At 41.7% G+C, this 12796-nt stretch overlaps 1 protein-coding gene across 1 annotated transcript in view; it reads right to left on the bottom strand.

Moving 5' to 3' along the window:
• The window catches only part of SCGN (secretagogin, EF-hand calcium binding protein), a 62000-nt gene extending 49719 nt beyond the window's left edge, over positions 1–12281 (bottom strand). Inside the window, exons 1-2 of the mRNA XM_056521330.1 lie at positions 12131–12281; positions 11554–11621 (exon numbers count right to left, since the gene is read on the bottom strand). Of these exons, the coding sequence (XP_056377305.1) occupies positions 11554–11621; positions 12131–12197 (135 nt within the window). The 5' untranslated portion in view covers positions 12198–12281. The remainder of the gene's footprint in view (positions 1–11553; positions 11622–12130) is intronic.
• Positions 12282–12796: the final 515 nt, after the last annotated feature.

The raw sequence follows: 12796 nt of genomic DNA, 5'->3' as shown, positions 1-12796 counted from the left end.
CGGAAATATCCCCGCTTTGGCCATATATGGTTCCTTGGCCGCGTGGTAGGACTCAGAAGGAGAGGAGCGCCATTTGTCTTTCAGGGCAGAACAGTACCCCCACCCCCACAAGTGACCCCATTTATATACCGCACCCCTACAAGTTATTGGCTGGACCAGGGACCTCTCTGTTTGGTCCTTGGTCGGCTAGCAGTAGAACGCGTCTGTCTGTGACAGTTAAGGCTCCTGATGGATATATCCGCCATGTTGTGGGAATAAGCACCCACTCATGGCGAATATATCCATCAATGCTGCGGCTGGGTAGCTCAGTGTGTCCGCTCATGACTGCTGGCGGGAAATCCGCCGCTATGAGTGGACACACAAAGCTACCCAGCCGCAGCAGGGAGCTCATTACCGTGACTGCTGCATAATGTGTAGGATCACATGGGGACATCCGCAGCATATTACATGCTGCGGATGTCCGCCAATGCGATCCTACACATTATGCATTTTTTTTAATTAGATTCATTTAATAAATGTATTTTTTATATATATATATATATATATATATATATATATATATATATATATATCTTTTTTTTTTTTCTTTACACTTTTATTACATTTTTATTTATTTTTACACTTTTATTTTGTTTATTTATTTTTACACTTTTTAATGCTTTGGAATACTTAGTATTCCAAAGCATTGCAGTTATATGCTGCCTGCCAGTTTTCACTAGCAGGCAGCAAATTAGGACGTGCCTCTGGCACGTCCTACAGGCAATACCCAGGGCAGACCTGGGGGTCTTTGTAGGACCCCCGGCTGCCCAGGAATGCAGCAGCACCCCGCGATCGCGCTGCGGGGTGCTGCAGAGGAGACAGAGGGAGCCCCCTCCCTCTGTCAGAACTCCTTACAGCGCGCGGTCACTTCTGACCGCGGCTGTAAGGGTTAAACTGCCGGGAGTGAAGTGAACTTCATTTCCGGCAGTGCGTATTACACACAGCACCCCGCGATCGCGATGCGGGGTGCTACAGAGGAGACAGAGGGAGCCCCCTCCCTCTGTCATAACACTTACAGCCCGCGGTCACTTCCGACCGCGGTTGTAAGGGTTAAAACTGCCGGGACCGAAGTTTACTTCGGTCCTGACAGTGCAGCAGGGTCCCGGCTGTGTGATACAGCCGAGTCCCTGCCACGATCTCGTGGGTGCACTGGGCAGCACCCACGAGAAGAATAGACAAGTATAGACGTCCAGGTGCGGGAACGCCCGCCAACCTGGACGTCTATACTCGTCGGTGGTCGTTATCGGGTTAAAGGGGTACTACTCCAGTGGGAAACAATTCATTTTAAATCAACTGGTGCCAGAAAGTTAAACAGATTAGCAAATTACTTCTATTAAAAAATCTTCAACCTTCCGGTAATTATCAGCTGCTGTATACTACAGAGGAAGTTCTTTTCTGTCTGACACCTCTGTCCATGTCAAGAACTGTGCAGAGCAGGAGAGGTCTGCTATGGGGATTTGCTCCTACTCTAGATTGTTCCTGACATGTACAGAGGTGTCAGCAGAGAGCACTGTGGTCAGACAGAAAGCAAATTCAAGAAGAAAAGAACTTCCTCTGTAGTATACAGCAGCTGATAAGTACTGGAAGGATTACATTTTTTAAAGAGAAGTTATATACAAATCTGTCTTACTTTCTGGCACCAGTTGATTTAAAAACATTTTTTTTCCAATGGAGGACCCCTGTTTTAACAGCATTTAGTAGTATGCCTTACAGCATACAAATAATAGGGTCTGGAGATGTTCATTGTGTCCATGAGGCTTGCTGTAATGCATTGGTCTCCAAACTGTGGCCCTTCCGATGTTGCAAAAACCCAACTCACTGATTGCCTGGACAGCTGTTGGCAGGGAGTTGTAGTTTTGCAGCATCTGAAGGGCCACAGTTTGGAGACCAACGCACAGAAAGCTGCATGGACACAATGGGGGAGATTTATCAAAGCTGTCTATGTCCCGCATCAATATAGACCAAACTACAGAGGGTTAGGCTGGTCTATTGTGCGCCTAATTTATCAAAAGGCGCACAACTCTTGAAAAATTCTGCACACATACTTCGTGATCTATGCATTAGACTGTATTTAAACCTGCTCCAGCATGGTCTGACATTTTAGCGTACTTTCAGCCAATGCGACTTGTTGCCGAAAAGTCTCTTTTGATAAATTCAGCACCAATGCATTTTTCCGTCTAAAATAGACTAGAATGCATCATGTTCTAAAAAGTCGCACATATTTAGACTACGACTTTCTGGGCGACAAATTTAGATGAGAAAAAACAGTCTAAATCCTTTGATAAATCTCCCCCAATGAGTATCTTCAGACCCTATTCTTTGTATGAGACATGTTTGTACGTGAGTTCTGTGACTTCTGTGCAGAGGTCTTCTTCAGGCCCGTAGGAGAGACTGAGCTCCTATTGTCTTTTCTATCTACTCCTGTCACCGTTTGCTGTAATGCTGTACAGATCACTTTCCAGCAGCCTCTTCCTTAACAATATAGAATGGAAGCTTCAGCTTAATTTTAGACTTAGTGGTAAGAATGAATACTGTAAGATTTCAAAATTATTTTAAAATAGAAACCGATCAACAAAAAGTCTTCAAAAAGTTTAACGTAAAATTTTTATTATCATTATTATCATTTTTTTTATTAACCAGCAATCCACTTTCTTTATAAATAAAATGTTGTTTAGTTAGGTAAACTGTCATTTTCTGTGTCTCGTTACGTTATATGTTTGAATTCCTATTTTCTTACAATTTTCTAGGGCTATTTCCACCTGCTGTTATCTGGTGGGTTTTTGGAAGCCTCTAAGATAGATAATTATAGGACTTGAAGTGCTGTAAAGGGGATGGAGACATGCTTGGTTTGCTTCATTGTCCTTTTGTGCATCACAGTCTGTTGACAAGAGGAGGACGGGATATGTCACCATAGATCTGTATGTGCCCGGACATCACTGTACTCTATATACAATTATTCTTGGCACAAAAGATATTTTGTTTATATACCATTATGCGGGACTGTAAAAAATGTCATATTGCCCAGTTATCCCTATGATATGACAAACGCATTATGGAAAGCACTGACAAGGCTCCACACACTGTTAACATATCTGGTGTATTTTGAGAATCGTTCTAGCCACTATATTTCGGTAGCTCCTGAAAGTGGTAGGTGCGGTTAGATGTGTCTAGAGGTGAAAACATGTTTGTTATTTGGGATCATTGATGTCTGTTTAAACACTGAATATTGATAAAGAACAAACATTTCTGGGCTTGTCTACATTTATGTTTTCCCATTTTTAAAGAAGTATTTTGGGAATTATATATATATTTTTTGCATCAATAATGCAGCATAGACTATTATTACAGAATAATGTGGAGCTTTTTGTGTATGTATTTTTCTTACATCTCTTTGCTGATGTGGCATGCATGGGATAGGCTCAATTTTGCTTTACAAATGCACAAGGATGTGAATTCTGTTAATGCAGCCTATATATCCCATGAATACTCTGGCTTTGGCTTGAACATTCGATTATTGCAGCTGGTCATCTCAATAGGCTGCTAATGCTGGAGGTCACCCAGGTGAACTCTTAAGACTCATAATGGGGTTGGTGTCAGTTCACACTGTGCAGTTCTGATGCATTTTCTTGTTCAAATTGCATTATTTAAAGGGGTATTCCAGGAAAAAAAAAATTATATATCAACTGGCTCCAGAAAGTAAAACAGATTTGTAAATTACTTCTATAAAAAAAACTTAATCCTTTCAGTACTTATGAGCTTCTGAAGTTAAGGTTGTTCTTTTCTGTCTAAGTCCTCTCTGATGACACCTGTCTCGGGAAACGCCCAGTTTAGAAGCAAATCCCCATAGCAAACCTCTTCTAAACTGGGCGTTTCCCGAGACAGGTGTCATCAGAGATTACTTAGACAGAAAAGAACAACCTCAGAAGGTCATAAGTACTGAAAGGATTAAGATTTTTTAAAAGAAGTAATCTATAAATCTAATTATTGAATTGGCAAGCGCTGTTTCAGACACAAATCTATTATGGCTAGGTGGTGGGGACTAACCTGATGCTGCTGTAGGAGGAGGGAAGGATCCTGATGGTATGGAAAAGACTATAGATGGTGTGAGGAAGTGCTCACCTTTAAATGATCGGTCACGCTGGTGCGAGCGATGGTGGTTGGAATGGCTGATGTGGTAAGCTGAAGGAGTGATATTCCTGTAGAGGGCGCAGGTAGTGGCTGTTGCTCACTGATCCCCTCTCCTCTGTGATTGGGGGGGGGGGGGGTCCGGTTCTAATGGTCGCCTCTCCGGTCTCCTCCTCTCTCCGGTCACAGGCCGCGGTGCCTCCACATCGGTTATTGGATTCTCCCCCCTCAGTTCGTATTTGGCGGCCGCCTTCACCAACAGCCAATGAGAAGTCGCCTGGCGCACCAGGCGACTTCTCATTGGCTGTTGGTGAAGGCGGCCGCCAAATACGAACTGAGGGGGGAGAATCCAATAACCGATGTGGAGGCACCGCGGCCTGTGACCGGAGAGAGGAGGAGACCGGAGAGGCGACCATTAGAACCGGACCCCCCCCCCAATCACAGAGGAGAGGGGATCAGTGAGCAACAGCCACTACCTGCGCCCTCTACAGGAATATCACTCCTTCAGCTTACCACATCAGCCATTCCAACCACCATCGCTCGCACCAGCGTGACCGATCATTTAAAGGTGAGCACTTCCTCACACCATCTATAGCCTTTTCCATACCATCAGGATCCTTCCCTCCTCCTACAGCAGCATCAGGTTAGTCCCCACCACCTAGCCATAATAGATTTGTGTCTGATACAGCGCTTGCCAATTCAATAATTTGTTTTGTCATATCCATTATATATCGGTGTGCATTATCAGGAGAGCACATCTATTGGCCAAGCAGCAGTCCAGCCACTGATCACATCCAAATCCATTCAGCGCTAGTGAATCTTTCTAATCTATAAATCTGTTTAACTTTCTGGAGCCAGTTGATATATATTTAAAAAAAAGTTTTTTTCCTGGAATACCCCTTTAACCCCTTAACGACGCAGGACGTATATTTCCGTCCTGCGCCGGCTCCCGCGATATGAAGCGGGATCGCGCCGCGATCCCGCATTATATCGCGTCGGTCCTGGCGCTAATCAACGTCCGGGACCCGCGGCTAATACCACACATCGCCGATCGCGGAGATGTGCGGTATTAACCCTTTAGAAGCGGCGGTCAAAGCTGACCACCGCTTCTAAAGTGAAAGTGAAAGTGACCCGGCTGCTCAGTCGGGCTGTTCGGGACCGCCGTGGTGAAATCGCGGCGTCCCGAACAGCTGACCGGACACCGGGAGGGCCCTTACCTGCCTCCTCGGTGTCCGATCGACGAATGACTGCTCCGTGCCTGAGATCCAGGCAGGAGCAGTCAAGCGCCGATAACACTGATCACAGGCGTGTTAATACACGCCTGTGATCAGGATGAGAGATCAGTGTGTGCAGTGTTATAGGTCCCTATGGGACCTATAACACTGCAAAAAAAATGTAAAAAAAAGTGTTAAGAAAGGTCATTTAACCCCTTCCCTAATAAAAGTTTGAATCACCCCCCTTTTCCCATAAAAAAAATAAAACAGTGTAAAAAAAATAAAAAATAAACATATGTGGTATCGCCGCATGCGTAAATGTCCGAACTATAAAAATATATCATTAATTAAACCATATGGTCAATGGCGAACGCGCAAAAAAATTCCAAAGTCCGAAAAAGCGTATTTTGGTCACTTTTTATACCATTAAAAAATGTATAAAAAGTGATCAAAAAGTCTGATTAAAATAAAAATCATACCGATAAAAACTTCAAATCACGGCGCAAAAAATGAGTCCTCATACCGCCCTGTACGTGGAAAAATAAAAAAATTATAGGGGTCAGAAGATGACATTTTTAAACGTATAAATTTTCCTGCATGTAGTTATGATTTTTTCCAGAAGTGCGACAAAATCAAACCTATATAAGTAGGGTATCATTTTAACCGTATGGACCTACAGAATAATGATAAGGCATAATTTTTACCGAAATATGCACTGCGTAGAAACGGAAGCCCCCAAAAGTTACAAAATGGTGTTTTTTTTTCGATTTTGTCGCACAATGATTTTTTTTCGTTTCGCCGTGCAGTTTTTGGTAAAATGACTAATGTCACTGCAAAGTAGAATTGGCGACGCAAAAAGTAAGCCATAATATGGATTTTAAGGTGGAAAATTGAAAGGGTTATGATTTTTAAAAGGTAAGGAGGAAAAAACGAAAGTGCAAAAACGGAAAAACCCTGAGTCCTTAGGGGGTTAAAGAAATATTCCCATGAAGAGAAAGTGATTTCCCCTATAATCACAATTGAGGTGTTTTATTAAGATTTTACATCTTTTGGGCTGTATTCACAGCATTTTCCACACATTTTTACTGAAATTTTGCAGCCATTTTCTAGAACCGTGGTAAAAATTATATGTTTTTACCATATAATGCACAACTGCAGAACAATCTCCATTTTTGCCATGATTTAGAGAAAATCATAGCAAAAAAAATAAAAAAAAACAGCAAAAAATTCAATGTGTGAACACAGCCTCAAAGGAGGTGTATACCTACTATATATATCTATATACTATAGAGCTGGGAGAGGTGGGGAGGGGTCTGTGATCTTATAGGAAGCATTTGGTAGGTGATGATGTCATCCTGTAGTCAACAGGAAGACAGAGTCTGACATTCTGTGGAAACCATTAGACACTGGAAGATTTGGAGAGTCAGGGTATGTTGACACTATGGATGCAGAATTGTGCTCAGAAATTCCATTGCATAAACCTAAACATTGGTGTGACTGGGTTGTCTACTGAAAATTCCTCTGCGGAAATTGACCCGTCGATGGAATGAACATGTTCATTCTTTATGTGGAATTACTCGTGGACTGCATTGCCGTGAATGGTGATAGAGCATTGCTACCAATGGTGAACATGTTCATTCTTTTGGTGGTCTTAAAGCTAAAGAATTTTGGCAGCCGCCACTCAGACAGAATCTCCAAGCAGAATTCCTGATCGGAATTCAATGCAGAGATTCCGTAATGTGAACATACCCTTAGACTGGTGATCACATGACCAAATTAGGGTAACAAAACACATGGAAACATGTACGCTGCACAAAAGCCAATGGCGCTTCAGTACTAGTGATGGATAAAGTACAAGATATGCGCAAAAAAATATAAAAAAAAACAGAGTGTTTCTTTAACCTCTTCAGGACGCAGGGCGTATGGATACGCCCTGCATTCCGAGTCCTTAAGGACGCAGGGCGTATCCATACGCCCGTGGGAATTCCAGTCCCCACCGCTAGCCGATTGGGGACCGGAGCCGGATGGCTGCTGAAAACATTCAGCAGGCATCCCGGCATATCGCCCAAGGGCAGATCGCTGGACAATTCAGTCCAGTGATCTGCGGCGATTTCGGGTCAATCGGGTCTCCAGTGACCCGGAATTACTGGCTGATCGGGGCCGTCAGAGGTGAGGTGGACGTAAGCGGGTGCGGGAAGAAGACCCCGGCAGCTGGGGACCCCGATCCCCGGCATCCCTGTTGGGATCGGGGCCCCAGGAGCGGCGGCGGCGGGACTGACCTGTGCCCGGAGCAGCAGGAGGTGAGTGACAGCCTCCTGCTGTTGCTTAGCAACAGCTCCCAGCATGCAAAAAGGGCATGCTGGGAGCTGTAGTTGTGCAACAGCAGGAGGCAGACCACCACAACTCCCAGCATTCCCTTATCGGCATGCTGGAACTTATAGTTTAGCAACAGCTGGAGGCACATTTTTTCTATGGAAAAGTGTACCTTCAGCTGTTGTATAACTACGACTCCCAGCTTGCACAAACAGCTAAACTGCATGCTGTGAGTTGTAGTGGTGCATCTGCTGGTTGCATAACTACAACTCCCAGCATGCCTGTTGGCTGTCGGTGACTGCTGAGAGTTGTAGTTTTGCAACAGCTGAAGGCACACTGGTTGTGAAACTCAGAGTTTTTTTTTTTACCTAAGTCAGTGTTTCACGACCGGTGTGCCTCCAGCTGTTGCAAACTACAACTCCCAGCATGCACCGTATATGCTGGGAGTTGTAGTTTTGCAACAGCTGAAGGCACACTGGTTGTGAAACACTGAGTAAGGTCACAAACTCAGTGATACATAACCAGTGTGCCTACAGCTGTTACAATACTAAAACTCTCAGCATGTACAGTCTGTCAGCGCATGCTGGGAGTTGTAGTTTTGCAACAGCTGGATGTCCCCCCCCCCCCCCAATGTGAATGTACAGGGTACACTCACATGGGCGGAGGTTTACAGTAAGTATCCGGCTGCAAGTTTGAGCTGCGGCAAATTTTCTGCCGCAGCTCAAACTGCCACCGAGAAACTACTGTGTACCCTAAAAACACTACACTACACTAACACAAAATAAAATAAAAAGTAAAAAACACTACATATACACATACCCCTACACAGCCCCCCTCCCCTCCCCAATAAAAATGAAAAACGTCTGGTACGCCACTGTTTCCAAAACGGAGCCTCCAGCTGTTGCAAAACAACAACTCCCAGTATTGCCGGACAGCCGTTGACTGTCCAAGCATCCTGGGAGTTTTACAACAGCTGGAGACACCCTGTTTGGGAATCACTGGCGTAGAATACCCCTATGTAATCCCTAATTGGGCCTCAAATGGGCATGGCGCTCTCACTTTGGAACCCTGTCGTATTTCAAGGCAACATATGGGGTATCGCTGTACTCAGGAGAAATTGTGTTACACATTTTGGGGGGTATTTTCTGCTTTTACCCTTTTTTAAAAATGTAAAATTTTTGGGAAAATAAGCATTTTAGGTTAAAAAAAATTTTTTTTTTTACATATGCAAAAGTCGTGAAATACCTGTGGGGTATAAAGGTTCACTTAACCCCTTGTTACGTTCACCAAGGGGTCTAGTTTCCAAAATAGTATGCCATGTGTTTTTTTTTGCTGTCCTGGCACCATAGGGGCTTCCTAAATGCGACATGCCCCCCGAGCAAAATTGGGTCTCAAAAAGCCAACTATGACCCCTTCTCTTCTGAGCATTGTAGTTCGCCCGTAGTGCACTTCAGGCCAACTTATGGGGTAACTCCATACTCAGAAGAGATGGGGTTACAAATTTTGGGGGGAATTTTCTGCTATTAACCCTTGCAAAAATGTGAAATTTGGGGGAAACACATTTTTGTGAAAATTTTTTATAAATTTTTTTACATATGCAAAAGTCGTGAAACACCTGTGGGGTATTAAGGCTCACTTTATTCCTTGTTACGTTCCACGAGGGGTCTAGTTTCCAAAATGGTATGCCATGTGTTTTTTTTTTTTTTTTTTTGCTGTTCTGGCACCAAAGGGGCTTCCTAAATGCAACATGCCCCCCAAAAACCATTTCAGAAAAACGTACTCTCAAAAATCCCCTTGTCGCTCCTTCGCTTCTGAGCCCTCTACTGCGCCCGCCGAACACTTTACATAGACATATGAGGTATGTCCCAACTCGAGAGAAATTGGGCTACAAATATAAGTATACATTTTCTCCTTTTACCCCTTGTAAAAATTCAAAAATTGGGTCTACAAGAACATGCGAGTGTAAAAAAGGAAGTTTGTGAATTTTCTCCTTCACTTTGCTGCTATTCCTGTGAAACACCTAAAGGGTTAAAACTCTGACTGAATGTCATTTTGAATACTTTGGGGGTGTAGTTTTTATAATGGGGTCATTTATGGGGTATTTCTAAGATGAACACCCTTCAAATCCACTTCAAACCTGAACTGGTCCCTGAAAAATAGTGAGTTTGGAAATTTTGTGAAAAATTGGAAAATTGCTGCTGAACTTTGAAGCCCTCTGGTGTCTTCCAAAAGTAAAAACCTGTCAATTTTATGATGCAATCATAAAGTAGACATATTGGGGGACATTTACTAATCTAGTCTATTCTGGGTATGCTTATAGACCAGCGTATGTGGTAGTCTCCTGTCTATTGTGCTCCTAATTTATCAAAGGTCTCACAGCCCTTGATAAATTCTGTGCTCAGACTTCAGGGTCTACAGCTTAAACTGCATTTAGACCTGCTCCAACATGGTCTGACATTTCAGCGTATTTTGGGCAGATGTGACTTGTCGCACAAAAGTCGCACTTGATAAATTCAGCACCAATGCATTTTCCAATGCATTTCCGTCTAAAATAGACTTGCATGCATCATGTTCTAAAAATCCTCTAGAGCAAAAGTCGCAGAAAAGTCGCACATATTTAGACTACGACTTTCTGTGCGACAAATTTAGACAGGAAAAACCAGTCTAAATCCTTTGATAAATCTCCCCCATTGTATATGTGAATAAAAAAAAATATTTGGAATATCCATTTTCCTTACAAGCAGAGAGCTTCAAAGTTAGAAAAATGCTAAATTTTCTAATTTTTCATCAAATTTTGGGATTTTTCACCAAGAAAGGATGCAAGTTACCACAAAATTTTACCACTTTGTTAAAGTAGAATATGTCACGAAAAAACTATCTCGGAATCAGGATGATAACTAAAAGCATTCCAGAGTTTTTAATGTTTAAAGTGACAGTGGTCAGATGTGCAAAAAACGTCCGAGTCCTTAAGGTGAAAAAGGGCTAAGTCCTAAAGGAGTTAAGGAAGTACTGATTCCTTGTGATACCGAGTATATACCCTATATACAGTTTACAACAATATGACTTCAGCATCCTATTGTGGAGAGTTCCTAACAAAATGTGCTAGTTATTTCCATGGCCTTACACAACATAATTTGCATGTCATTTATGTGCTGTGTATTCATAGTATATTCTCAGTGATGTCTAGCCCCACTACTGTATTTACAGCCTTTATTTTCATATAGTATGTTAATAGAGTTGTATCATATGGGACTAATACATCAACAGACACATAACTGAATACATTACAGTTATAATGCTCCTTTACAAATACATTTATAACTGTCTAACATATAATAGAGGTCAAGAAGAAAGTGTTCTGTTTTATTAACTTATGTAAAGTCTGAATCCTGCCCGGGACACATTTTGATATTCTTTGCTACATAAGGCTGAAACCAAAACTGTGCGCCTGTCTTTCTTCCTAGAAAAAAAAAACTGCAAACATTGGTATTGTATATTAGTCTTGTTTAGCTTATACGAGACAGAATGACAAGATCGATACCAGAAGTTTAGATATTTCCACAAGCAAAGCTGGATTTTGACCAAATTGCTGGATTTCTTATATTTTGCTGCCCTAGGTAGGTACATGATACCTCAGGTTCACTTATAGGCATAGAAAAATGAATCTACATAATACAGATAAAATAAATGTGTCATGTGCACATAGAACAAGATAGAATATTATCAGTTGATGACAGACAGAAAGCATAAGAACATATAGTAATATTGTAAAATACATATTTTTTACAAGTTGAAGGAATTACTAAATGATTTACATAATACTGATAACGACGATGATGATGATAATAAAATATTTACTTACTGTGCCCAATTTTTTCAGAAGATGACAAAAGAAGTCATCAAGTTCTTTACCCTCAATGTAGCCATTATCTAAATGGAAAGATAATACATTTCATCATAACATAATCTGTAAAGCGCTAACATCCAATTATCCTTTATTATAGAAAAAAGTCATGTAAACCTCGTTTACAAGATACAACTATTAACTGTCGCTTCGTTTGTGTATAAAGACTACGACAAGTTAGAACATCAGGGTCAGACAAGGTCTGGCATTTAGCTAATAGTTCCCAGTAGCCTAAATCCTTTTCCTCGATAAAATTAATCTGAAAGCCATTTCCTTGTAAATAGAACAGACATGACTTTGGCGAAATAATCTGGTTACTGATGTGATAACCTTAATGCCTGCTAAAGGAAATGTCAAAGTCACCTAAATGAAGAAACGCAGAGAAATCGATCTACCTGTCTATTTTGTTCTATCTTATATTGATTCATCTATTACATATCTACTCTGAAAATATATAGTATCTACATCTACCTGTCTGTGGGTCTAGATTAACCTCCTGTACTCCATTATATTTGTAAACGTCCTGCTGTCTTACCATCGGAGTCAAAACGCTGCCAGATCTCCAGGAATTCTGCTGCATCCAACTTTAGGAAGCTGTCCATGGTCCTGAATAAGATTCAGTGCTGAAAGTATCAGTCAATGGAAACAGTACCGAGGTTGTTGAACCGTCTCTCTGCGCTTTAGCTCTCAGCTCTATTTATAGTCCCTCTCTGTCTCCTCCCTTAAAACTTGCAGGAGGCAGAATCCTTTTATTTGCAGCATATGCTGAAGGGCAAAGTCCAACAAACCTTATCAGTATTCCTATTGTTTAGGAACTGCCCTGCAATACTGCCATATGTCCAATATCATAGATGAGCTGCACATATCAAGTGCATTGAGCATCACGGGTACTCTGGGGAAAGTTAACAAAGCCAGAAGAAGAACATTGTATCAATGACCACTGAATATGTGAAAGATCTGCAGCTTTAAGCTATTCTGGAGTTATCACATAAAACTGAATTCTTTTACGATTATTTATTACATAAAATTCAGTCCATTTTATTAATAGTTATATTTTTATAGTATATAAAAATAGTATAACTTATAATAGTTAGAATTTCATAATCCCTATTCCCTAACAACTTTCAAGGTGTCTGCTTGCTGTCATTTATTTTTATTTTTTAGATAAGGAGATAGAAATCTGTCAGGACTGTGCATCACT

Source organism: Hyla sarda, chromosome 5 (assembly GCF_029499605.1).
Source record: "Hyla sarda isolate aHylSar1 chromosome 5, aHylSar1.hap1, whole genome shotgun sequence".
Lineage (NCBI taxonomy): Eukaryota > Metazoa > Chordata > Amphibia > Anura > Hylidae > Hyla > Hyla sarda.
This window is presented reverse-complemented; position numbering and strand designations above follow the sequence as displayed.